Below are 25,836 nucleotides of genomic sequence, written 5' to 3'. Positions count from 1 at the left end.
GAAAGAACTCCTACCAGATCGGTCACGACTCCGGATCTCTCATCTATGCCTCGTCTATGATCCCTGTATACACGAAATACACACAAGCACCGCCGGTGGTGTCTTCCCGCCAACGGGAAGCCCGCCTTCGGGGATCAAGGTTCAGCGTTCCTCTCGATCCCGAGGCTCATCCGGTGACTGAAGCAGGCCTAATCGACTGTCCGTCCGTGGAAGAAGACCCCGAGTCATTAGACTTTATCACGGGGAACAGGGAAGATTAGCTTACTCGTATCACCTCGACCCCGACACTTATCGCCAGACAAGACCGAAGAGCAAATGCACGAGTCTCTCACATTCACTCAGGGCCACCTTCTCCCCGATCGAGTCTACTGTGCTGCTGTAAACTATACGCACAATCTTCCGGTCTCGATCGATCCACTATTAAATCAACTCACTTCCTTCCCAGTCCAAGATGCCAGCATTGTCTTCTTTGTATACCACAGTTCTCCCGCCAAGACCAGAATTGAATATGTCTTGCTCATTACCAACATCGTCGTCCTCCCCTCCCTCCACCGCTCCCCCCACCCCAAAGATGTACACCCAGCATGACATCGAACAAGCGCTCGTAGGCTCCTGGTCCCTCCTCGAGTACTTCTCCGACCCCTACGACGGCAAGGGACCCTCCCTGCATCCCATGGGGCCCGACGCACGAGGGATCCTCACCTACCACCCGGACGGGTGCATGTCCGTGCATCTCATGCCCTCGACCAACAAGCAGAGGCAGAAGAAGCAAGCCCGCACGACGCTCAACGACGGCTTCATGTACACCGGCGAATACTGGGTGGAGCTGCACGAGCGGGACACAAACAGCAGCTTCGTCGTCTGCCATCGAGCCGAGATGGCTTCCTTGCTGCAACTAGAGGGCAAGGTGCAGAGGCGGCAGGTCACGCTGCCGAGCCGGAATCGGCTGGTGTTGTCGTATGTGGGCTTCGAGGATCTTGATGTATATTTCCCCTCTCCCCCGCTCTCTCTGCTTGTGGCTGTGACGTGCGAGGAACGAGGCTGACCCGTGGTGGTCTGTAGGGCCTGATGGTGAGGCCGGAGTTGATGTGGGAAAGGATTTGTCGGCCTTGCAGGGCGGCATCGAGATAAATTGAAAGCGCTTTGTGTCGTGGTGGTGACGATTCTCCTGGCTGGGTACTGTAGATTTCGGCCTGAAGTTTCTCATGTGTTATGATAAATGCTCTACATCGTACTCATTGCTTATTTCGGAATATGTGTCAGACTGACTTTTGACGATTGACTACGTAGATCTGTCGACAAGTAAATATCTATCTAATGATTCAGATGCATTGTACCTAGTACGTAGTAAGTTATCACTGAGTCTACCTACCTCAGTCCAAACACAATACCTTAAATTAGTACTTCATATGCTAGAGAGCACAGACCAATCAAAAACCGGCGGGTAGTTCTGGCGCGACTTCCGGTTCTGGCAGGACTTTTCGTGGCCGCGGCGGTAGTGCCGGGGAACACTGTTGGTGTGAGCCTGTCAATCAATTATCATACCTTGTCATACTTCATTGATTTAACTCTTGGAGTACTGCCTGCTAAGGTAACAACAATCTCTTACCACCGATGCTAATCTGCACTGCGTTGACAGTGTTGAGTTGAAGTCTACCGTCCAGTCTAAATTCCAGCTCTCCAATCGAGTGCCATATTTACCCATCCAATCAGAAGCCGCAAAACTCTGAAGCCGGCCGGGCGACGGAGAGGCAGTTCTCAGTTACTGCATTGATATCTTCGAGTTCTCCAGTTCCGGTGGTGATTCCTTTCGTCTTTGCATCCATCCAAATAAATTCACAATGTCGTCCCACGACAATGAATTCTCTAGAAATAAGAGGAGAAAGTTGGACAGTGCCCCGGAGGGCGAGGGAATCCCTGCCACCATTACCTCGCACACTCAACTCCGAACTGCACTGACCTTTCAGCAAAACCCTGCCGAATCTAAGCAAGGTACTTCGCCTCCAATGGTCCGCGGAACGTGAATGTTGACAACATGAACAGGACTACGAAAATTCAAGGATTTTCTCACTTCCATCGTGCAGGCAGAGAATGAGGCCGAGAAAGCCAAAAAGTTCCGCATTCTCAAAGCTTACTGTGATTCGCAGTTCTCGCAAACTAATGAAAATGAGGCCGTCTGCTTCCCGGACCTGGTCCAGACCTGGGGTTTTGCCGATAGCAACAACAACGAGTCGTTATTGACCACGGTTCCTGCCGTCCTCGCTCAATTCTTCAAGACCGTCTCCACCAATCTGGAGTTTCGGGACTTTGGCGTAGCATTATGCAAGTATCTCTTGCAAAAGGAGCAGCTGAAGCTGTTCAACCGCGGCTTGACTGCGGTCAAATCAAAGGAGCATCTCATTTCTCCCTGCCTGCGTCTCTTGACGGAAATGGTCACCTTCGACGGAGGTGCTGTCGCTCGCCAGGTCTACCAGGCGCGGCACGTGACGTTCAAACGCATCGAGTTCTTCCTGACCCCGAACAAGGCTCAGTTGGAAGAAATGGCCGAGGATGGACACAAGTCTACATTGCGAAGGAACGCTCAAAAATATGTCCTCGCTAATTTCAAGTTCCAGCACGCCAACTCCAAAAGTGATATCATTGAACAGCACAAGGTGATCAGAGCATTCTTCGAATATATCAGGAAAGATCCCCGGGACATTGTTCTTGAAATCCTCCAATCCATTGAAAGAGACGTCATTCGCGATACGGCCATCCCTCGCCACGCCAAGACGAAGTTCTTCAGCCGATGGAACCTTGAGCGACTTGTGACCCTGTATGGCTATGACCGCGAGTCAGAGGAGCCCAACCCAACTGGCGTTTCAACGGCAAATGAGGTTCACAAGATCTTGACGAACATTTGCACGAACTCTGATCTTGGCGTTCTGCTGCCTGAAACCGGCTGGTACCCCACTGGCAGCGACCCTGAAACCTTGCCGACGGACGACGATACTCTGATTGATCTAGGCCTGGATTCAGCAGTCTATCTCGACAAGTATAACAAGACTGTGCCTGTGCGGAATGGAACACTGTCTTATCTGATCCAGGCTCTCCGTCCGGATGCAGATAGTCTTCAGATCGAGCTTCTCGTTGCTATCTTCAAAGCGGCACCAGAGCTGGTAGCTGACTTTTTCACTAAGAAGACCATGTTTATTGCGGATCCCAAACCTACTCCCTCCTGGATGGCGGAGTCTGCCCTTCTCTTCTCCACTGTTCAACTTCCAGTTCCTTCAAATTGTGGTTACAAGGAAAAATCACCTGCGATGCCACCGCCAGTCTCGGTGGTCATTGAGAACGTTCTCCCTCGCCCGCTCTCACAGAAGATCCTGAGTCGCTGCCTGAACATGAACACGGAGATCGTCACACTCTTCGCCGTGAGAATTCTTACGATCGCCTTCAACAAACTGCGGGCTGTCTTGAAGATTTTCAACTCTGATCATGGCGTCAGCCAGTCGCTTTGGTTGCAGGCGGCCAGCAAACTGATTGCTGAGTTCTGCCGGAGGTGCCCGGCTGTCAAGGAGGTCATCGTCTTGTTCAAGAGAACGGCTAAGGAAGATCTACAGCAAGAAGAGGCGGTATCGGAGCTTCTTGCATGCTATTATGAGATTGTTCCAGATGCTGCGTTGGAAGAAGGATTTGATGTTTCATTGGTCATGGTTGACATCCTGAAGAAACTAGACGAGCAGAATCTTGATGCAGACGACACCGAACTCTTGTTGAGTGAATTGCAAAATCTGCTCAAGATCACCCAGCAGTCTTCATCAATGCGCTGGTGGCAACAGCCTGGTAAGTCAAGTCAGTGTTATACTCATGGTCAACTGCTGACTTCTGTAGCATCTATGCAATATTCGGCTTTCACCTCCATCTTGAAAGTTCTAGTCCAAGCCTCGTCACGAGAGGCCTTGAGTGAGATTGACAACCTACTCAGAAAGGTACTCAATGAGTATTCGATCATTCAGAATGACTCCATCTTTCCGTCCATCTTATCTAGCTTTGAGACTACCGACTTGGACAAGCTTCAGCAGCAATTGTCTTTCTTTGATAACTGTGTTTGCCGTATTGCGAAGAAGCCTGTCCATTATCAAGACCTACTTGAAACCTCATTCCCAGAGGCGTCGAAGCCGGTGAGTCTCATATTGGCTGCTGTTCTCGAGCAGTGGCCGTTCGTGGTGAAGGCTGGCGATAAATCCGTGGAACTCGCCGTGAGTGCTTGGGTCGCCAAGCTGCTCGCGAGCTTGAAACGCGCTGGGGAAGACTCTAAAGCCTTGAAAACCGCTCGAGACACGTTGATGGACGGCACCGAGAACAAGAAATCCAAGTCGGCTTTGAAGAAGGCGTGGAAAGAGAGCGAAGAGCCGGAAAATGACAATTCCGGGGATGTCCGTCCATCTACGCAAGATAAATTGGTCACCGAAACCAGTGGACAACCGGAGGTGGACTTGGATGAGATCTTTGGCACATTGCCCGTCGAGGGCACCACTCACAACGAACTCTACCGATGGGAGAAGGATGAAATCGACGTGGCAATCGAACAGGGTCGTATTGCGGAACTGATGCTCTGCCTATGCTCAGCGCACGAAGAAGTCCGCAGACAGGCATTTGCGAATGTGACTCGCTTTATGGCGAAGCTCAAGGTATGTCTATTTCCATTGTACAGATACTGCTACAGGCTTTGACTGATTGGCTACCATAGGACTCCAAGTATGTCGAATGGCGATCCGTTTACATCCTCACGGGTGAGCTTCTCGAAACCGTCAAACAAATCGGTCTCGAGTCTCCTGTGCCGTGGATTGTGGGAGAATGTGCCTCTAGCTGTCTCGATGTCCTGACCAACCCAATGCACAAACTGTATGGGAAGGTCAACAAGTTCCTGCAGAAAGCGCCTTCTTGGGAGCTAGAAAAAATCCCCTCGTTTTGGATTGACAAGATCTTGTTGCATGAGCCTGAGCTCGATGATGGATACTTTGAAGAGACTGGGTGGCTATTCGATTTACTCATCAAAGGTCTCCGCACTGAAGTGGTATGTTTGTTACGTCGCTGATTTCACCTTTGCTTGAATATGCGCTCACGAAAAAACATCAGGACATGGATATCTATCGCCGGGCCAACGTCTTTGAACGATCCCTCTCATATTATGAAGCACCAAGTGCAGCCCACTCGGTCAAGAGAAAGATCCTGCAACTTCTTTATCGCACAACCCAAGTGCAGGGTAGTACGACGCTGATTACGAGGGCGGGCATTATGAGCTGGGTTCAGAGTCAGATCCCAGCCGTGACGGCTAAAGAGACGCCCATGTTCACGGCCATTGCCCACAGCCTGCAGCGAACCTCTGACAGCGACCGGGTGGAAAAATGGAGTGGAGGTGCCGTGCTGAAAGCGGTTGAGAACATTGTGGGTTAAGGGACTACCTGTTGGGATATTATAATGTTCTGTATATGCTTCGATAGACATGTGTTGGAATCCAATTGGCGCTCGGTTGAGGTGGTATACTAGTGCAACCTGGAGATGATCGTAAGCTCAACGCCTCTTGGTCAGAGCTAGGCGATAGAATTGAAGTAACAGGTGAAACTCGACACGAGAGACAACTAGCCCTGCACCATCTCATCATTTCTACCCCTCATGAATGGAGTTCAGGGAGAATCAGTTGCTCTGCGCCAGGGTGCAGGGGGCCGAGGCAAACGGGGATTGTAGTAAATGATCAGAATAACAGCATAATCATTGGAGAGCATTGTACTTTTACTCGAGCAATTTATTAATTCAACTCGTATTGAAGATGATCAAGTGCCAAGTCATCACTTTGGGATGTGGTGTTTACTCGTAGTTTGGAATAATTATTGATCGATTGATTGATTGATTGAGCCCGGGGGGAGCCAGGCGAGTTGCCTGATTGGGTAATGCACACGTTTTTGCGGTAAACTTCGCCTCGATCTTTTGCCTGCCCGCACCGCAACTTGGAACTTCCACTACCCTTTCACCTGAACCTGAACTGCCTCTCCTCTCTCTCCTCCTCTTCCTCCCTCCTCCCTCCTCCCCCCCCCCAAAATCCGCCCGCCCCGTTCATACGTCCCCCCGTACCCTCACATTGTTCCTGCAGCCTCCTGCTTCATTTCTATATCCGATTCACTCCCTGACTTTGATCCTACTATCATTCCCGAGAGAGTTCCTTCGTGGAAAATTTTCCAACTGTTGTGGTGCCCCTCATCCGCTTCTCCCTCCCCCCTCCCAAACCAGTTGCTTGACTCTTGACCGATCGAAGCTCCCTCCGCCTTTCGGCCTTGCCACTGGCAAGCGGCCTGCCATCTTTGGCTCGTTTGATCTTCCTACGCATCTGTCGCAATCAATCCCAGCTCCTCTTCAGCTCTAACACACGCTCAAATTACCTCTCTCTCCGTGCTTCACTCTTATCATATCTATCCATTATCGCTACCTACCCATCATCACTCCCGCCGACAACCAATGAAATCGTTGTAAACGCAGCCCCCGGATAGCATCACACACTCTCCTCCTAGCCATCCTCATGGCACGACGTTATCATATCGATGAGCTGCTATGGCTGCGCGGGTCACCTCTGGTTGTTCGACCTCCTACACTGCCGCCAGTAGACGAATGGATGGGGTATGGCACCTTGATGATCCCCTTTCCTCTCAAAATGACCCAAGCCAAAGGCCATCATAAAGCTGACACATTTTACTTCTAGCCCCATCCCCGACCCATCTACACAACGGAAAACCTCAAATTCGCGAGAGGCTACCAACCCCAATGAGACTACACCTAGACGGCCGAGCCTCTTCGATACCCGTCACATGTCCCGGAATTCGAACTCAGGTAAAAAACACACTGTCTAGTAGCCGAGACGGAATGTATCACGGCCATTACTAATACGAGCACTTGCTGCTGTGTCGCAGAGGATATCATTCTCGGGCCTCCTAAAACCGCTTTCGCCTCTGCCTCTCGCATCGCTGGTAAGGGATCCATAGATTCCACGGATAGGTCATCCAGGCCGCACGATTCCGAAGACCTGAAAACCGATCGCTTTGCCTTTCGAGACAAGTTCTTCAAGGAACGGGATCCCAACGACAGGGATTTCGATCGACGCGATGGAAAGATGGGCGCGTTCAATGCTCGGCGTGGGGACAAGGAAGACTGGATTAATGGACGTCCCCGTCGCACGTTTGGCCCGGATGAACAGGACCGCAAGCCCAGACGTACTGGAGAGTTCGACCGATGGGATAATCGCGACCAACGCGAGCCGACTCATGATCGGACTGTGAGAGACAGCAAGGATACCCGGTTCACCCTTCGCAAGGATGGTACACCGGGGCGCGCTAGGCATGAAGGAAGCTGGTTCCGAGAGGACAACGCTCCCCACGAGACACCCGAAGCGGAGGAGGACAAGACCCCGATCCGTAACCGAGAATGGCGTCGGGATCGACACGGTGCTGATCGCGATTGGACCCGCGGTGCCAAACTTGAGCAGGAGCCTGAATGGCTAGACACCAACGATAAGGATGAGTATCGGAGAGTGCATACACAAGAGGACTTTGAGCGTTGGAAGGAGCGAATGAAAGCCGGATCTCAGCCTCATGCAACGGACAACCACGAGATTCCTGTCGACGCTGAAGTTGCACCCCCTCAGCAGCCTGATACTCGACCTACCGATGGGGAGATTTTCAGCAGTAATGGCACCCCCTTCCAGCAGGACTCGGCCATGGAGCGTTTCTTTGGATTGCTGAGCGAATCCAAGCCTGCGCCTGCGCCTGCGCCTGCGCCGGAGGTCAGCGCTCCGCCTGTGCATGTGGAGGCAACTCCGAAGAAGGAGGCCCAAGCTGCTGCTAAAGCCATGAAGTCGTCTCGGTTTGCTGGGCTTTTCAGTCCTCCGCCAGGAAGCCCTGCGAGAGACCCAGAACCTCAACCTGATACCAGGTCCCCAGCTATGACGCCTGCCGGTTCCACTGATGCCGATCAAGAAGGATTTCAACGTATTCTGCTCATGCTTGGAGGCGGAAAATCGCGTAACGGGACACCACATAATGATCCTATGCCTGCTAATCGGCCTCCATCCTTGGTGCAGGCGGAACAGGTTCAGAGCGCCGTCTCTTCGCCTGCTCGGGAGCATATCAAGCGACAGGAGTATCTGGCTATGCTGGAGACGCCGTCTCGAGCCGCTGGCCCTCCATTCAAGGAAAATCCATATCCCCCGGAAACCCAGGCTCGTGATAGAGAGCACCTTCTACGACTGATGCAGCAAGTTCGCGTCACGCCTGTAAATGGCCCTGCTCCGGGTGGCCAAAATCAGCCACAGAGTGCCGGTCCTGTCCCCGGTATGATGAACATGCCGGATGTACTGTCTCCTCCCCCTGGTATCCCTCCTCCTCAAAAGGGCCCCAACTTTCTGGATGATCCAGCGATCGCGAATATTCAGAGACCTGACGCTGAACACCTTCGGAGACGGCCTGTGAATGGGCCTCCGATGGGATACTTTGATGACATTCCTTTCCCTCCTGGCGGCCAAGTCCCCATCACGCCCGGTGGAACCAGGGCTCCTCACGGTCAGGGACATCCTCCTATGGGTATGCAAAGACCGCCAGGCTTTGAACATATGCCGCCTCCTGGATGGGCGGGCCCCCAAATGCCCCCGCAGCCTGCTGGTGGGCCGGCGCCTCTGGCCCCTCCCCCAGGTATCCCAACTCCTACCCGTGGTGTAAACCCTACCTACATGGCAAACATGATGCCAATGCATGGGAGTGCTCTTCCTCTCAACGAGCGTGAGCCTTTCCCGCGCGCCAATGGCGGTGGTTCGGCCGGCTTCCCTCCGCCTCCTGGGATGATGCCTCCCCCTGGTTACATGAACGGCCCCCCGCCCTCGTTTCCGCCCATGCCACATAACGGCGATGTTATGATGGGACATGGACCTCGCGGACAGCCTCCTTTCGAGGGCGGTCCCCCACCACAAGGCCCTCCACCTTCATCTCGACACCTGTTGGATATGTTCGGTCAAGTTGGCGGTGACGCCCGAGGTGGCATGATTGGACCGGGACAGTTCAGATAAGCGTATCTGGACAGTGAGGGTGCCCGGTTGCTCGTCCTAGTTCTAGGTAATGGAGGATATCTCGAACACAGATTCGTCCATCTCTTGCAGGCGCCCGCCAACCCCCCCTTGCTATGCTATCTTGATACATGGGCATTGCCTGTATCTGTTTCTTACCTACTTATTTTGCTTCTAGCTGGATGCATGGCAGATGTGGGTGTGGAAGGCATGCTGACAGGATATCGGCTCTGTGACGAGTACTGAGAGACTGTATCACCACTGGATTTATCCTTTGCGGGACAACCCCTTCCAATTAAATGACAAAATCGAGAGCAATGGGCGGATACTAGGTCTTATCTTTAACAGAAAGATGACCTCACGCCATCACAAATGCGCCTGGGTTTCTAGAAGGCCTGATGGCTCCAATGAAGTTCTATTGTTCGACCATGGTTCCTTGATTGTAGTTCAGTTGTAGGAAAAGTGTAGGTATAGTAGGACACACTCGACAGGTAATCATCCCAACGATCTAGTTGACATTGGGAGTTTATGCAGTGAATCATGAGCCTGCGCGCTTTGGCTTTGCCTCTTATAGATTGGCCCGCTTTCCAGTTGCGAATTCCCTCCTTCTCCCTCCCCTCCACTCCATCCTTCCCTGGGATCCCTCTCTGACTCCACCGTCAACAAGCCTTATGCCGGCGATGGCAGCTTTCTTACTCAGTTTCTGCTCTTGCCTCATTGATTAGGTTCGTACAGGGATGAGACGATTCGTCATCGCTATCTCATCGCTATCGCCAGCCTCGTTTGACTGGTTTTCCGGCGTGACGAGGAGCGGCAAAGTACAGTATTTCCTCCACTTTCACCACAACAGGGACGCCAAGATTTATGTCTCATAATCTTGGTGTGTCTATATCTTCAGATCTGCATCCACATTGGGGTGTAAGAGGTTTACTCTTCTCTATCCGCATTCACCAGGACTAAGTTGAACTTGACGGCCTCCGAGAACGAACAGCTGGGTATGATACAGAGAGGCGTCTGCCTGCTTGAGAACCAAAACGCGAGCAGAAAGCATCTGTACAAGTGTACTGAAACCATGGACACTGTGAGTCGAACCTGTGTCTTGATAGTCCATTAATATCAACCTTGACTGCGCAGACTTGTCTAAAACCAAAACTTTCGTGATCCTATATATACTGACACCTCACGAAATCAGTCCCGGCCAACCAAGAACCACAGCGTCAAAATGATCACTCCTCCGTACAATACGAAGCGATCCTCTTCTCCAAATGTCAAAGTCCGCACATTCGCGCAGCGCGGAGAGGCGGAGGATCTTGACGACGGCAAACCGAGAAACTGCGAAAACAAGAACGCAAGCTCCCCTCCACGCCGTCATTACGACAAGAAGCGTAAGACCGAGCGGAACAGTACGGACGCTCTCGAACCAGCCTTGACCCTGCCCAGCTTTGCATGTGCTGCCTCTCTCCTCGATCCAATGAAGTTCTCGCACGCAAGGGCCGCCGGCTCAGCGGATAGACAGCACATGGATGTTGACCTGGCCATGGTCCATGAAGTGGACGAGCCAAGTAGCCTTCCAAGCACACTCTCTGTTTCTTCTCCTATGAATGGTACCGTGGGGACTACTGCTGGTGAAATGGCAGACACAGCCGACTGTGCTATCCCACCGACGGCCTCCCACTCCTCCTCCTCCTCCTTGAGACACACTTATCGTACTTACATTCCCATTCTCAGCTCAGAGTATCCCCTGAACTATCTCTCCACTGATAATGAACCTCGCGCAGCAGCAGAGACCCAGGCTGATTACCAGAATCATCATCAATACCATGATTTTTTATCAAGAACAGGATTTCCCATTTACGAAGACCCCGACGACATCGAGATTCAATTCCAAGAGATCAGAGTGAACGTCTTCGCTCCATGGGACGAAGACAAGGAGAACATCGATGAGGGACCTTGGAACGGTGAGCCCGCAGAGGAAGGAGGAGGAGGAGGGGAGAACCAACACGAAGACAGCAGCACCCGTAACGGCAACACCCACATCATCGAAATCCAGGACCTCACCCTCAACACCAACCTGGACACGGACGCAGACATGAACATGGACATGGATCTCGACCTCGATCTCGAAAACATCACCATGTTCCCCGCCCCTGAGAACAGTCTCTCCAGCACGCCCACCACCCAACATTCCATGGACACAAATGCCTTCAACTGGGATGCCAACGCCCACCTCACCACCATCCTCACCCCCATAACAGGCGATGCCAGCACCTCATCTGCAGCGTTTTTCGACGAGCCCGAGGCCACCTTCGGACCGTGGACGCACGTCCCAGACCTCGTGGCACCGTTCTCGGTAGTGCACAGGAGCCAAGAGCTGCCCATGGATAATGGCACAGAACACCCTGCACTGGCTTCAGTCGACGAAATTACTATCAACCCTCCACCCGAGTTTGATTTCGCGGAGCATGATCAGGTGGCGCCGGATGCAAGTGGTCTCTGGCTACCCTGGTCCTCGCAGAGCCTGACAGCGTCGGAGATGGCTGCGCTTGCGCTCTCGGTGGCGAGGCAGCGGGAGGAGCAGACGCAGGGGGATCAAATGCTGCAGCAGACACAGGCACAGATTGATGCGGCTGCGGGAGGCAAAAAGGTCCGCCGTGGTACGAGAAGACTGTAGGCTGTGCTTGCTTGCTTGAGCTTGTAGATGAACTCTTTGTGCAAGTGTGTATGTTTCTGCGGGATCCCAGCCCTGAAGAAGGATGAAATGGGACAAGACGAAAAGCTGAGAGTGCCTATAGTGTTGATCGCTTTGCCTGCTTGTTTTCATGTTCCATTACTTCCTACGCTTCGTTTCGGGCTGCGGGCAAACATCGGGGTTGTTGTTCGATGGGCAATTGTATTGTATTCTGAAGCTTAAGAGCTCGATAGCTAATGTGATACCTCTACTTCAATATGTGACTTCTTTTTTTGGGAGGTTGGGTACTTATTACTGTCCGAAGTTCTTGAAGTTTTTGAAAGCATAGAAGCATAGCCAGACGTTTTAGTACCTATTTAGATATACTAGGTTTTCCTTCAATGAAATATTTAAGACGATAAGTTGAGGGGTATCACAAATGAGATAGCAGAAATGAAGAGAAATTCCAAGTTTGTCTTGTATATAGTAAAGCCTCAGTGTCGACCGGAGACTTCAAGAATCGGCAGGGACTGGCTCCGACTCCGGGGGATCGTTCTGCTTCTCATTTACCTTGCCGTCTGGCTTCGAGGACGCATTCGACTTCTTGGGTTTGCGAGTTAATCTGAAGGCGCCGTTCTCTACCTGGACATCTGCAAACATGTTGAGCAGTTCTGCCATTGTGTCGCGGCCCTTGAGCTTTTCGTCGCCGATGGTCTCCTCGATCGATGCCAGTTTCTCTGATTGAAGCCGGAGAAGATAGTCATCGATGGTTTCACTGACGATGATCTTCTTGTACTCCACCTCCTGAGTTTGGCCAATGCGCCACAGCCGGCAGAAAGCCTGGGATCGAGTTAACAACCTGTTTGCCTTTTCACGCGCAGATATGAGAGACCCGGGGGTGGTGTCCGTACCTGATCCTGTACGGCATCGTTCCACCACAAATCGACCAGAATGCACTTGTTCGCCGCGGTCAAATCCAGTCCTATGCCACCAGCCTTCAGACTCGCCAGCATGATATTCGTGTTGCCGTTCACGTCGCTGAACTGCTTCATGCTTGCTTCTCGTTTGGCCAGGTTCATTTTTCCAGTTAACTACACATTGTTAGTGCTTCTGAAGAATTGGAGATCAGCAGGTTCGAAATGAACTCCCTACCGAAGTTACCGGCCACTTCTCCCTCTGGCACATCTTACCCAAAATGCGGATGAAGTCGAGAAACTGAGTGAAGATAACGATCTTGTTCCTTGGCGACTCAGCCAGCCATTTCGCCACCAAGTCTTGGATCTTGGTCATTTTGGCCGATGGCATCTGACTCGCGCATGCTTCTATCCAGTCTGTTTGCTCGTCTGCATCTGGCTCGGTAGGTGGCTCCTCATCCGAGTTCAGGTAAGCCGGTCGCCGAAATGAGCCCTGGGGCTTTCGCCACACGCCCGCCTTGGATTTGTTCTTCTTGCTTTGAGCCGCTGTTTCTTGTTGCGGGTTCTGCGTGGGATGTGTCCGTGTAAGCTCGATGTCTTCGACCGCGTCACAATAGGCTGCTTCCTGAATAGGTTCTTGGCAGACACGGCAAATGGGCTTGCCCTCATCTGTACTCACATTGACAGAGAGAAAACTATAGCATTCCTCGCAGTAGAGATGATGGCATGATGTGATGACGGGATAGACGGGAACGTACTTGCAGTGCGGACAACTGTTCCTCTTAAGACGTTCGTCCCACTGCTCACTTTCATGGAGTTTGAGCATCAAGTCATAATAGTCCCTTACTAGCTTCTCCCTATCTCCTTGAAGATTTGGAGAATGAACCAGATGCTCTTCGCGTTTATCGCAGATGACTGTTGGGTTGCTGCGGATCGCGATCAGTCGTTGTACTATTATGAACGTGGGGTCCTGTTCGCCTCGCCCATTAGCCATCCTAGAGAGTTTCGCCATAAGAAGTCTTTCTGAGAGTAGTTTCTTGATGATATCATGAGCTGTTAGAAGGTGACTGCAGAACATGCGGAGTATCAGTATCATTGTCAGGAAACATCGGTATTGAGCCAGCTTCGGGTGCTTGTCTTTCGCAAGTTGATTGATGTTCTGGATGAAAAGGTCTTCAATGGCATTGTAAAGCTCACGTTCAGCATCACAGAACTCGGCTTTGATGACTTCATCACGAACATCCGGTAGTTTGACCAAAGGAAATGAGAAAAGCCGGCTGGCGTGAGTTCGGCGGAGCATGAATGATCGTATGAGGTTGACCAGGCGCATATGGCCATTTTCATCCTGACAGTAATCTCTGAGGAACGTTTCATGGGTTTTAGTGCCGGGGACCCCCAGGAAGTCAAACTGAGGGAATAGTTCATCGATATAGTTGTGTATAGGCGTGCCACTCAGGATCCACTTGTTAGTGCCAGTCAAAGCACAGACAGCCATCGATACAGCTGAACCATGGTTTCTGATGAGGTGCCCCTCATCAAGAATGATCCGGTGATACTTTATCTTATGCAGGGGGCCGAGATGCTCTTCGTAATGTTTATCCCACCATGCAATTACTTCATCCTCAGTCCCGGTCGCCGCTGGTGGCTTGCAGCTTTGAGGGTATGACCTTCTCACCTCGTCATACGTGGTGATGATGATACTGTATTCCTGGAGGCTTCCAACGATGTCCAATGTATCCAATCTATGTCCAGCACAGTAAGTGACGATCTCCTTGAGTTTAATACCATCGCAATGTCTGATAATTTGATTCTTCCAATGAGATACCAAATGTGATGGAACAACAATCAGTGTGGTTTTGATGGGATCTTCTGGGTCTGAGGGCCGCCCATCGACGATGTTTGCTAGGCTTTCGTCAGCATGGTATGATGATGGGAGGCCTAAGATTTTTACTCACCTAGTGCTTGAATGGTCTTACCCAAACCCATGAAGTCGCTCAGAAATCCGCCGTAGGGTGGATAAGATGAGTTCTCCCGATCGCGCATGAATGCTGCTCCCAGCAATTGGTAGTGGTACAGGCTTGTTCTCATGCCTGGGATGCGATAACCTCCCGTCCCATCCTTTCTCACACCTTTCGAGAATTTGCGGCTTGCGTTTATTATTTGCTTATGATCTGACTTCGCTTCGGCAAGATCCGCCGCAGGAATACTGGCAATCATCCGTCTGAATGCCTTCTCTTTGTCCCTCTCTCCAAACTCAGGCATGGCCTGTGCAGAAGCGCTAGCGTGCGCATCTTCGATAACGTTGGGGGTGATGAGAGTTCTGAGAAACTCCTTAGATGCCTGAGTAGTAAACCCTTTTGCCTTTTTGCGTTTGGGAGCATCGACTGGCTCGGGATCAGGGGTAGTGTCTTCACTTTTCCGTTTTCTAGACTTTCTTGCAGTTTTCTGACCCATTTGCTTTAAAACGGAATTGAGACCATACTTCTTGCTCTTGCGCTTCTCCTCAGCTGAAAGTCTATTCTTTCTGTTTCGTGGTACTCGTGAACGTTGCCCCTGCCCAGCAGTCGACTTGACGGCATCCTGGGAAGGCTGCACGGTACTCTCCGACGGCTGCGCCATGACTTCAGCAGGCACTTGCTCATCGAGCACTGCTCCTGAATCCTTTTCATTAGAGATTGTCGATTGGTTCTCTGCCTGAAAAGCTTCTCTCGCGGCGACTCTTCTTTCGCGCGCTTCTTCTTCCATTTCAGCAGCTTCGAAGAGAATTTGATCTGCCAAAGAAGGATTCTCAATGCTCTGAAAGTGGCGTTCTGCAGCTTTGAATCTATAACCAGTAATTAGTCACAGTCCTGATGGAGTAAAATCATATGTCACTCACTCTGCGTTCGAATTATCTTGTTGGGCTATAGCATCAAGCTCATCATCAGGCCACTCGGCCTCCTCACCCTCATGAGCCAGATTCGCTGCTCGAGGGTCAGCATCTTCCGCTCCAGTTGACGCTGAAGAAGCGACAGGCACATCATCCAACGATTGTCGGGGATTTTCGTCATTTCCCGTGACATCTGCCGAAGGATCCTTGCCCGCTTCACCAAGCTCTGCATTCATGGGCTCTGCATTCTCAAGTGGATCGTTAGTCGTGGCTTGACATTCACCATTCAAACCCTTCAGTACGGCTTCAATTTCCATGTCCCATGAGTTCGCCCCGATGAGTTGTTCCAAATTTGGCCCAGCCGAATGCTGCATCGCAGTGGAAAAGTCTTGATTACACTGTGGAGCGATTGCATCTGCCATCTGCACATCAGCGGGAGGGAAAAACGGAGGCTGCATGGAAGTAATAGCGCCCTGAACACAAGGTGCGATGAGTTCATCTGGATGCGCCATCTGCACATCGGCGGGAGGGAGCGACGGAGGCTTCACGGAACTCCTCGAGTCCGGAACAAAAAGCGAATCCTCTCCATTCGAATGTTTGAGGCTAGAGATGGGAGCCAATTGCATTACCGGACCGGCGTCTGTGATCCAGCGATCGTCTGATTTGCAACATCAGTATCACGATGAAATGATCGATTCCATATGCAAGAAAGCTGGCTTACTTGGGTTTAGGCGAAGTTGATGGCTGCTATCGTCGAGATTAGCCGTCGTACCTGCCTTTTCAATGAGCAGTTGGGTGATATCGAGTTCTTGCTGGCACGCTGCGGCCACCGGAGCCTCGGTTCGGTTGCTTGTATCTGTCTCCGCCTGAGAGGCCCTCTTCTCCTCCGGGCTTGTGGAGGCGCCTGTGGACATGGTTCGCGAGATATCTCGAGTCACGTGGAAGTATGTAGATGAGAAGGTGAACGGGTGAAGCGGTCTAAGGTATATATGATCAGGTGACTTGAGGAAGAAGGAACAGTGGCTGAGGGAAGCGTGAAAGCAGGAGGTTTGGCTGACGGGAGTGTAGAGGAAGGCAGTGAGGGGACTCTCAAGGGAAGTAAGGAAGCGAGAGCTGGTTATACGGAGAATTCGGCTTGGATATAGGGTGTAAGGTGCGAGAAGTATAAGAAAGTTGATCGAGAGGAAAAGGAGAACGAGAGGAGTATGTGAAGGTGGCTGAGTATTGATATGGCAGGAGACTGGCTGGGAAGGGTGGAAGAACAGGAGATTATGAGAGAATGGGCGGTATCTATATGTCAGGGAATTGGCTGAGAAGGGTGAGAGAACAGGAGAGGATGAGGATGGGTGGTGTTTGTATGTGAGAAGATTGGGTGGGAAGGGTGGAAGAGGAGGAGATTATGAGAGAATGGGTGGTATTTATATGTCAGGGAATTGGCTGAGAAGGATGGAAGAACAAGAAAGGATGAGGATGGGTGGTTTTATATGGCAGAATGTTGGCCCAACGGCGCGAAGAACGAGTTCAAGATGAGGGCAGAGAGTGATTCAGCAAGGGTGAAGCTTGATTGAGTAGTGACTGAGTATGACAACTGCAAAGCCAAGGGAGGTCTGATAGTCAGGAAAGATGAAGGTGCTCGAGGAAATGGCTAACTTTATTGACAAAAAAAAAATGCGCGTATGTTGTTCAGAATGAGTGCTGGGTGAGAGTAGGATGTAAGCAAGGTAAGTTGAAAAGGCTTGACCAGGTAGGGCAAAGTCAAGTCTCGGGAAGAGTAGACGAAGGGGAATAAGGCTGAAGAGACCTCCAAGGATAGCTTCTATATATGGAGCAAGGGTGAGTTCAAGTAGAAATGGTATAGATGATGAATAATGTAACGATAAATGAGCCAAGTATCATATCAAACGAGATGGAAATGAGAAAAGATAAGTTCAAGGATGAATGGACGTATCGGCAATTCATGAGCTATTATATTCATAGATTATGAAGGCAAAACTGCCACCCATGCATGTACTCCAGACTCGAGTCCAAGATCACATACGCTCCACCGACAATGTGCGAGTAAGTTCATGTAAAAATAGATCAGAAAATCATCACTCATAACGACCAAGGGCACCGGGCACCGTTACTCCTGCTTCACCATTTCCTAATACATCGCCCTATTCCTAGTACACCAGGCGCAGAATCACTCCTCATCGATGGCGCAGTTGGGATGCATGACATAGATAGTCCGCTCCACTTGGGCAGACTCATCAGCTGGGTCGACCAGACCTTGTCCACGAATAGGCATAAGAATGTTGTCCTGTCCAGGTGAATTAGCATGAGACCAGTAGAATGGAGCGGGGGTAAGTGCAACACAGTACGTACCTTGACCATCCGCTTCAGAACCTTGACAGCCAGGGAGCGTTCTTGCTCCAGATCTTCCTCGGTTTCCAATTCAGACTCGACTTGTTCCAGGTACCAGACGAGAAGTTCTTCCTGTTCAACACCTTCGCCAGACATCGACTCATCTTCGCGCACACGTCGTACAAGCAAGTTCAAGATCTTCATGTATTTGTCATAAGTGATCTTGGTACGTGTGCGAGGCGGCTGGGTCTGTTGTGCCGGCTCGCGTTCTTCACGCATAGGGCTATCGCCTTCGCGATCGCGGTCACCCATCTCATGATCTTCATCGGCAGCGTGACCGCTAGCAGCGATAACTTCGTCATCAACTTCAACATCATCCTTCTCGACAGTCACCATACTTTGTCGCAGAAGGTCGTAGGCTTCACGCACAAAGCTGGGTACAATCTCCTCTACACAGTTGGCCTTCGCAACGGCCTCGGAAAGACGGATAAGAGACTCAAGCTGTCGAACCGTAATACGATAAGAGGAGCGGCCCATGCCACCTTGGGCATCGCCGGCACGAAGTTCCTTGTACTTCTCAACCAAATAAGCCTTGGCCTCCTCGGTGAACACGGGTCTGAATGTTCTTGCGAAACGGATGTAACGCAGCAGTTGCTCAGTGCTGAGCTCCGGGTTGACTGCTTCATCGCGGTTCATGTGCACGTTGACAATGTGGTCCGCAAGGTTGCGGTCCACTGTTTCATTGGGGTCGTCTCGGACCACGAAGAACAGATCGAATCTGCTCATGATGGGAGCACTGAAATTCAAGTTGCCACGCAATGTAGTCTTCGGGTTGTAACGGCCACCAATAGGATTGGCCGCGGCAAGAATCGACGCACGGGCGTTGAGGGTAGTATGAATACCAGCCTTGGCGATAGAAATCGTCTGTTGTTCCATGGCTTCGTGGATCGCAACTTGGTCGCTGAGATCCATTTTATCGAATTCGTCAATACAGCAGATACCTCCTCCATTCTGTTCAGAAAAATGGTTAGTTCTGTGATAACTCGACACAGCGATAGTATGGATCACGTACAGCTAACATCAGAGCTCCCGCTTCAATTGTGAACTCGCCCGTCTCGGCATCCTTCACAACAGCCGCAGTCAAACCCGCTGCAGAGGAGGCTTTACCACTGGTATAAACAGCTCGAGGATGTAAAGAACACACATACCTGGGTAAGAATGTATTAGTATCACCATCTAGAAACCACAGGGGGTCCGGTATACTTACTTCAGGAATTGACTTTTGCTGGTTGATGGGTCACCAACAATGCAGATGTTGATATCACCACGGAGCTGTAGATTCTCTTGTTCGGTATTTTTGCTGACTCCTCCAATCAGCTGTAGCAATATGCCCTTTTTTATTTGCCGGTGACCGTAGATCATGGGAGCAATGGAGTCGATCAGCCGCGCATAAATATACTCCGAATGCACGAGTTTCTTCAGGTCTTGAACTTCGTAGGGCGTCAGACTTTGAAGCAAAGCCTCCTGCGCCTGATCTTCATCAGTCTCAGGATCTGAGATTTGATTGAGCGAAGCCAGGATATTATGTGACTGGCCATTCAACTGCTGTTTCGTCTGTTGACCAGGAGTTGTTGTGTCAGGCGTCACCATACAAGCAAGGAACGCGAGTCGGTAGGTGAGGTCTCTAATACCAAGAGCTTTGAGACCACTCACACCGCCGCCACCAATGTCACTTCCCCGGAAGGCACCGTCATCACGGACAGCTTCCGGTCGCACCCCAGGCAATCCCAACTGGCTCACATCTGGCACAACAATCAGTGTACCAGTGAAGATGCACCGCTCACCAGCCTTAGCACGATCCACCATCTCGCCTCGCAAGATAACGTCCATTGTCCGTGGCATGCTGCCAGTTGGAATTTCATGAGACGACTCCTGCAATTTGACCTTCTGCCAATCAACAAACGTACTCTTGCCGATATCCAGGCGCCATGCGGTGCGGTTCCCGCAGGTGTCGTTGGGGCATTGTGCGGGCTCGGTGTAGCGGAAAGTCTGTTCCACATTGGGACATACTGCCTTACACAGTTCACAAGTGAAAGTACCGAGAGAGAGCTCGGGTCGGATCTCGGAGGTACGTGTGACTGTGCCGGATACAGAGACTAGCTTTCCAATCTGAGACGTCCGAAGTTGGCGCAGTCGGGACACCAGAGGTAGGTTGTAGAACGCCAGCGAGAATAGCCTATCGGTTTGCTGGTGCCTAGTCTTCTCGCGAATATCACGCTCCAAATCGGGATTGTCGGAGACGCTTGAGTTGCCCGCAACCATAGAGGTACCTGCTTGCGAAGAGATGCTGCTAGTAGCGGTGGCTTGACGATGTGCAGCATAGTACTCCGGCTCATACTTAGCGATCAGGTTGTTCAGGGCCTTGGTGAGAAAGGGTTGGAACCGATAATATTGGTTGGCAATCGCGTCTGCCAGAATCGGGTTGCTTAGGGAGGTCAGGTGCGTAAAGTCCATATAGAGCGTTGAAAGCTCGAATTTGGCCATGCCTCGGATTTGAGCAATGTAGTATTTGTCGCTCAAGATCTCCGCAGACGGCGGGGGCGGCTGTGAGAGGGAAGGCTCCTCCACGTATGTCTCAAGCAGTTCTTCGAACGCCTGTTGCACTTTCTCTCCAGCGACATCGGTCACTGGGGGAGGAGGGGGAAGATATGGGTTGCGGAGTCGGCCTACGGTCGAGGCGTTAGAGTCTGCTCCTTGCTCGTCTGGATAACCGTGCATATCGCTCATCGGTCCATTGCTTTCTGAAGGTGGCTGCGGTCGTGAACTGGGGATTTGATCCGAGTGAAGACGACGAGAGCCCGCCGTCGAGCCCAATTCCGACTGCAGGACGGCATCAAAGAGGGAGGACATGGCGAAGGGCGGATGGCCAGGGTAAGGCCGTTGAAGTACGTGGGTAGAGATCCTTTCAACTAAGATGAATATGAGAGACTACGACACTCGGCGAGCTAATGATATCTCAGGTAAGTGTCCAGTTTGCTGCCAGTCAATCAGAAGGGCCAGCCTTGAGGGAGGAGGGTGGGTTGGCCAGATGGTGTTGATGTGTTGATGGAATGAACGAATGTGTTTGGCACTTTTGCTTCTCATTGACATTTTTCCGTCGAGCTTTGCATGGGACGCGACCGCAACACGAACGCGTCGGGACTATATTGTTCCGCTTCCCCGACGCGTTAAGTGGTTTTTTGGATGCTTAGTCACTTATCGGGTGGGCATTCCCATTCCTTTGGGAATGCCAAGCTGCTACCGTAGCTGAGAATTAGGGCTAGCCATTTCGAGGCAGAAGTACGGACGGAACGGAGTGGACTCGGGACCGAGTGATGACTCCATGAGCCATTACCGCATTCCTCCAGCAGTATCTTCAGCAAGTCCAAGACTCACAATCTACGCTTCATGACTCGCAGAACAAATCCACAGAAACAGCTCCTTTTAGGTCACAGTGAGCTCTTATCTTCGTGCATCCTTCTTGATCCCAGGAATGCCATGCAAATGTTACTAGGTCTAACCAACAAAGAGCACTAAAAAAGCTTCATGGCACTCGATAGGGCCGACATCCATGGACAAAGAGCAGCCAGTACAGTGACTAATTACGATCAGCAGAACATAGACCTTGTCCTGCAACTGATGCATGAGTAGACAGCAAGGGTAGCCTGGTACTTTTGGCAACTCGACATTTCGCGCACTCTAGCGGTCTACCGGTACCGTACATACTGATCGATCCTCTTCTCCTAAGACTGGGCAGAAGGTCATGGGGCTTGCGCTTCGGCGCTCCTAGATAGGCTTGTTCCCCAGAAATACGATGACGGTTGAAAAGGCGTTTTCTTAGACGTCCGTGGTGGCATCGGCCGTATCATAGCAAGGATAATATCCACTGCAGGCATGTTGCAGATGTGATTTGGCACTTGCCAGAGCAGAAAGGATCTCCTATTCGAGGAAAGCGGAACGGTCCGATGATCAATAGCAAAATGAAGCGTTTGGTTCTGCAACCGCCAGTGCTGCTGCGGTGATTGACTCAATTGGCCCTGGGCACCGAGCAGCGGTTTAGGCGACCCCCCCCCCATAACTGGGGATTGACAGCTGAACTTTCAGATTGGATACGACTAACATGGTAAAAAAGATTTGGAGCTCCTCAGTCCACATGTACATTGAGGATGACCCTCCCCGTAGCAGTCTGGTATCATTCGCACTTGGTGAAAGGTATCTCTTTGCGAGATGGCTCGAGGCTCGAGTGATATCCGCTGATAAAGAGCATATCCACCTTCGGCATACTACAGACGATTATCATAGTCCTCCGTTGATATTGCCCGGGAGCACGACCTTGCAATCGTGACGGCCAGACTTCTTGACGTCATTGTTCGCATTCTTCCTGTAATCTTGCCAGAGCATCCTCCTCTGAGTGGTTCAGACTAAGTCCCGTCTAGCCATGCACCTACAGCAGCCACGGACAGCGTACGCCAGCAATACGAAGGGACACACGCACCTTCTCCAAGCTACTGCGATAGCGACAATCCTCCAGTGCCTCTCCTGTCTCTTTGTTATGGCCGAGTGGCCTTATTTCGTCATGATCTTGCAACCCAAGCTGGATCGGCCACGGAACGAACGTCATGATCCCATTCTTCCTGTCTTGGTCAATGATGGAAGTCATTTGGGAGTGTGTCTAACGACGGGCCTACGACGCATACCAAGAGATAGGATGGGAGGATTTGCAGCTAGAACGCACCACCAACTAAATATGCACCACGCTACCATTATGCACGCTGTGCCTCCCCTCACGATAGACCTACCAGATCTGGCTGGTATATTATTCAAAGACCTTTTGCCTCTTCTGGAACAAGATGGCCCGAGCTGGAGGTCTGAGAGTCTGCTACGTAGATAGGCGCGATTTGGAGTGGAGTGGGGGGAAAAGTTCGAATTTGAAGAGAGCCAACGAGGGAAAACAAGCCACCGGGGAGCTCCCCGAGCGTTCCAACAATCCGCACCAAGCGGGATCCTTCCCGTCTATTTGAATCATTTATTGACTGATTGTATTTGTAGAAAGGTGGTCTAACCAGCCAGGGTAGTAGGTGGGTTCCATAAGTTGTTCTTCCCCACATCCAATCATACCAGATTGACGGATAGGATTCCTTTTCCGGCCAACCTCAACCATTCTCGACCAATGGCAAAGGATCAATCCGTGTAGAATGTACTGTAGATAGGTCACATACGGGTAGGTAGGCAGTATCCGTACTCCTTAGCTAGTAAGGTAAGGTAAGACTATATACCTAATTTGGAACTGGAAGGCTGAGGATGAGGATCCATACCTTAAGTTCCGTACTCCGTACTTACCTACTAACTAGTATACATGAAATACGGAGTAGCCTAAGGGAGGTCGTGGGGCCTTTCTGCGGCGGCAGTGGTGGTGGTGGTGGTGGTGGTGGAGGTGTTCTAAGGTTGGTGTCTAACTGAGTAATTAGTGAGTTCTTCCACAAGTACGCAGTAATAATAATAATAATGAGTGGTGAGTGGTGACCAAGTGGTAACTTAGTGAGTGAGCACTGGCCGCTCCCTCCAATTCCACCTTCAAGCTGAGTTCTCGCTCTCTCTCTTGTGTTGAATCTTCTTCTTTCCTCCCTCTCTTCTTTCCACCACAACCCACACTTCCTCCCTCCACACCCTTTCCCCTTCTACCACTCTCCCCTCCCCATTTCCCCGTTTCCATAAATCGCCTTCGAAGACCCAGCCGGATAGATAATTCGGCTCTTTCCCCCCCTCGTGGCCTGACAAGCTATATACCCACTTTTCTCATAGCCTTGTGGGCAATGACTATTCTTCTCGCAATCTGCAACGATTCTTCTCTTTTGCGACATGCATTGTTAACATATACTTTCCCTTCCTCTTATTTCCACCTACTCCCTTCACTTGCTGGATAACAGCAAGTGCTGGCATGGTTAGTTAATGACAACTGGCACGCGCACATTCAATGAGCATTTCAACAAAACCAATTGAACCTGTCCTGGAGGCAGAGGTTCCTTCTCAATCAGCACAACAACGTTGGTCTTTTCGATGTCTCTTTTCCTTTTGCTGGCGCGGATTTGCCGCACATTTATCTACTGACCAAGAGCTCACTCTTTTCTTGTGACAGAAACGTCCGATCCTACCCCTCGAGTTTCTGCTAGCACCCGCGCTAGCATCGGCCAACAAAGTCATTTACCTGGACTTCGGGACGGTCAGTCTTCCGCAATGCAGACAACTTATTTGTTCGTCGATAAAAACCTCAGTCCCCGTGCGCGGAGGTCGCACGTCATGCGCCAGCATAATCAGAAGAGGTATCTCCGGCGAATGTCTACCCAGCCTCATAATCACAATGTAAGCTTCGTGACGATCTGCATAGGCTGGCGGGCTGTATCACTTGCTTTCACGTTGTGACTCGGATGCTTTCCCCTACCAGTCTGGGCCTAGCTGACACGCTGCTTGTAATGATTACTCATGGTGCTGACTTTCGCTTGATACATAGAACTCAACCAGACCTCCTGTAGCAACGCCAACCTCACCTCGCGCAGATGATACTTGGTCTCCTCCATCGCCCGCTACGATTTTGGACTCGTCTAGGAAAGATCCTTTTGACAGTTTGCCAGCTGTCACCTCTGTAGCTGACCAAGAACTGGCTGATGCGTGGGTGAGCAAGTTAAGTTATTGGTCAGGACAGAACCAGTACATCAAGCTCCAAATTTATAAAGCAGCCATAGCCCGCCCAGTGTGCTTTCAAGCGATCATTCTTGCTTATTGCGCTCGCTGGCGGGCCCGATTGTATGGTCTCAAATCCAGCCCTGAATCCGAACATCATCTGATCAGGGCTTCCACAATGATCCAAAAGGCAAGAAACGAGAAGAACGATGATTCTCTTGCGATGGCTCTTGCCGGAATGTCTCTCCATGAGAATCGCTTCGGTGATAATGAGTCCGCTGCTATGGAGTACGAAGACCAGGCACTTAGACTTCTGCGCATGCGCCCTTGGCAGGATTCAATGGGCGTTGCTGAAGTGTTCCTGCATTATGTGCAGTATCTGAAGATGCCACGGGAGTTCTCACTGGGCCATGAGGACAGAGTAATGCTAGTCCATTTCCTTCGAGGTGCGAAAGAGTTGAAACTCAAACACAGCACAGCTGCATACTTGGCTTCGGTGCCTCAGAGGCGGACGGCGTTCCAGATGGCCAGTCCGCTCTTCTGCTCACTTTGTCCTGGGCCTTGGCCATCCACGGTTCCACAGGACTCGCACAAATATGTGATGAACTTGAATATACCTAGTCATGAGGTTAGCCGCACTGCGTGTTTGATACACATCACAAGCGCACTGTGGGATTACCAATATGAACCCGACAAAACCCGTCAGTTCCTTGCTCATCTCAATGAGCTTGTCGCGCAGTATAAGCTCGACAGAAATCCCGCATGTGAAACATTCATATGGCTCCTTCTCGAGGAACGATGTATCCCGAGGTTGAGAGACTCGGAACGGGCGTGGCGGATGGGAGAGCTGCTGAAGATGATCAAAAAGCTACCACCTGATTTACGAGTTGAGTACGGCAACATTCTTTTCAGCTTTCTCATGCTCGAGAGTCCTACTATAGAAGTTGGGGAGTTTGAAAGAAGAGTTCTCGCTCTTTGAATCCTGAGATCTTCCACTTCGGTTTTCTTTTTTNTTTTTTTTAGGTCTTCTGCAACGCTTGAGCGAAGATGGAGTGTTGGTATAGCGGTGTTGACTGCTGGGCTTGTTTCGGTACATTTTGAAGAGCGCGTTTCTCAGCATCGATATATTAACTATATTTACTAACTAGCACATACCGTCCTGCCATTGATGGCCTCAGCCCAGTGCAGCTTTTCCCATTTCCAAGGATCGATTACCATGCATGGATATAGGCAGTTAGAA

At 51.0% G+C, this 25,836-nt stretch overlaps 8 protein-coding genes across 8 annotated transcripts; 6 read left to right on the top strand and 2 right to left on the bottom strand.

The window, feature by feature from the left end:
• Positions 1–58: 58 nt before the first annotated feature.
• Positions 59–1,193, top strand: ASPACDRAFT_1887148 (uncharacterized protein). Its single transcript, XM_020198447.1, has 2 exons — positions 59–982; positions 1,063–1,193. The coding sequence occupies exons 1-2, from the start codon at positions 452–454 to the stop codon at positions 1,129–1,131; spliced, it is 600 nt and encodes a 199-aa protein (XP_020057832.1). The 5' UTR covers positions 59–451; the 3' UTR covers positions 1,132–1,193.
• A 507-nt stretch (positions 1,194–1,700) lies between these two features.
• Positions 1,701–5,785, top strand: ASPACDRAFT_116269 (NPA1/URB1 family protein). Its single transcript, XM_020195974.1, has 5 exons — positions 1,701–1,992; positions 2,044–3,825; positions 3,874–4,673; positions 4,733–5,059; positions 5,122–5,785. The coding sequence occupies exons 1-5, from the start codon at positions 1,842–1,844 to the stop codon at positions 5,437–5,439; spliced, it is 3,378 nt and encodes a 1,125-aa protein (XP_020057831.1). The 5' UTR covers positions 1,701–1,841; the 3' UTR covers positions 5,440–5,785.
• A 710-nt stretch (positions 5,786–6,495) lies between these two features.
• On the top strand, positions 6,496–9,455 carry ASPACDRAFT_77222 (uncharacterized protein). Its single transcript, XM_020204912.1, has 3 exons — positions 6,496–6,654; positions 6,737–6,864; positions 6,945–9,455. The coding sequence occupies exons 1-3, from the start codon at positions 6,557–6,559 to the stop codon at positions 9,086–9,088; spliced, it is 2,370 nt and encodes a 789-aa protein (XP_020057830.1). The 5' UTR covers positions 6,496–6,556; the 3' UTR covers positions 9,089–9,455.
• A 489-nt stretch (positions 9,456–9,944) lies between these two features.
• ASPACDRAFT_116265 (uncharacterized protein) lies at positions 9,945–12,036 on the top strand. Its single transcript, XM_020195973.1, has 2 exons — positions 9,945–10,166; positions 10,278–12,036. Exons 1-2 carry the CDS (start codon positions 10,158–10,160, stop codon positions 11,754–11,756), a joined length of 1,488 nt encoding a protein of 495 aa, XP_020057829.1. The 5' UTR covers positions 9,945–10,157; the 3' UTR covers positions 11,757–12,036.
• Positions 12,037–12,266: 230 nt separating this feature from the next.
• On the bottom strand, positions 12,267–15,772 carry ASPACDRAFT_26205 (putative SNF2 family helicase; the record flags this gene model as incomplete). The annotated part of the gene is made up of 7 exons (XM_020199401.1): positions 12,267–12,620; positions 12,665–12,844; positions 12,906–13,944; positions 14,035–14,569; positions 14,623–15,220; positions 15,263–15,491; positions 15,546–15,772. The coding sequence occupies 7 exons, from the start codon at positions 15,770–15,772 to the stop codon at positions 12,267–12,269; spliced, it is 3,162 nt and encodes a 1,053-aa protein (XP_020057828.1).
• A 1,636-nt stretch (positions 15,773–17,408) lies between these two features.
• On the bottom strand, positions 17,409–21,014 carry ASPACDRAFT_77221 (MCM DNA helicase complex subunit MCM6). The gene is made up of 4 exons (XM_020204911.1): positions 19,147–21,014; positions 18,952–19,087; positions 17,901–18,890; positions 17,409–17,835 (listed from the first exon to the last, which is right to left on the bottom strand). Exons 1-4 carry the CDS (start codon positions 20,787–20,789, stop codon positions 17,719–17,721), a joined length of 2,886 nt encoding a protein of 961 aa, XP_020057827.1. The 5' UTR covers positions 20,790–21,014; the 3' UTR covers positions 17,409–17,718.
• Positions 21,015–21,982: 968 nt separating this feature from the next.
• ASPACDRAFT_116259 (uncharacterized protein) lies at positions 21,983–22,910 on the top strand. Its single transcript, XM_020195972.1, has 2 exons — positions 21,983–22,548; positions 22,616–22,910. The coding sequence occupies exons 1-2, from the start codon at positions 22,357–22,359 to the stop codon at positions 22,661–22,663; spliced, it is 240 nt and encodes a 79-aa protein (XP_020057826.1). The 5' UTR covers positions 21,983–22,356; the 3' UTR covers positions 22,664–22,910.
• A 780-nt stretch (positions 22,911–23,690) lies between these two features.
• On the top strand, positions 23,691–25,594 carry ASPACDRAFT_77219 (uncharacterized protein). The gene is made up of 3 exons (XM_020204910.1): positions 23,691–23,962; positions 24,055–24,278; positions 24,427–25,594. The coding sequence occupies exons 2-3, from the start codon at positions 24,153–24,155 to the stop codon at positions 25,573–25,575; spliced, it is 1,275 nt and encodes a 424-aa protein (XP_020057825.1). The 5' UTR covers positions 23,691–23,962; positions 24,055–24,152; the 3' UTR covers positions 25,576–25,594.
• Positions 25,595–25,836: the final 242 nt, after the last annotated feature.

This window comes from Aspergillus aculeatus (genome assembly GCF_001890905.1).
Source record: "Aspergillus aculeatus ATCC 16872 unplaced genomic scaffold ASPACscaffold_5, whole genome shotgun sequence".
Lineage (NCBI taxonomy): Eukaryota > Fungi > Ascomycota > Eurotiomycetes > Eurotiales > Aspergillaceae > Aspergillus > Aspergillus aculeatus.
The sequence above is the reverse complement of the archived record's forward strand: the minus strand, read 5'-3'. Positions and strand labels throughout refer to the sequence as shown.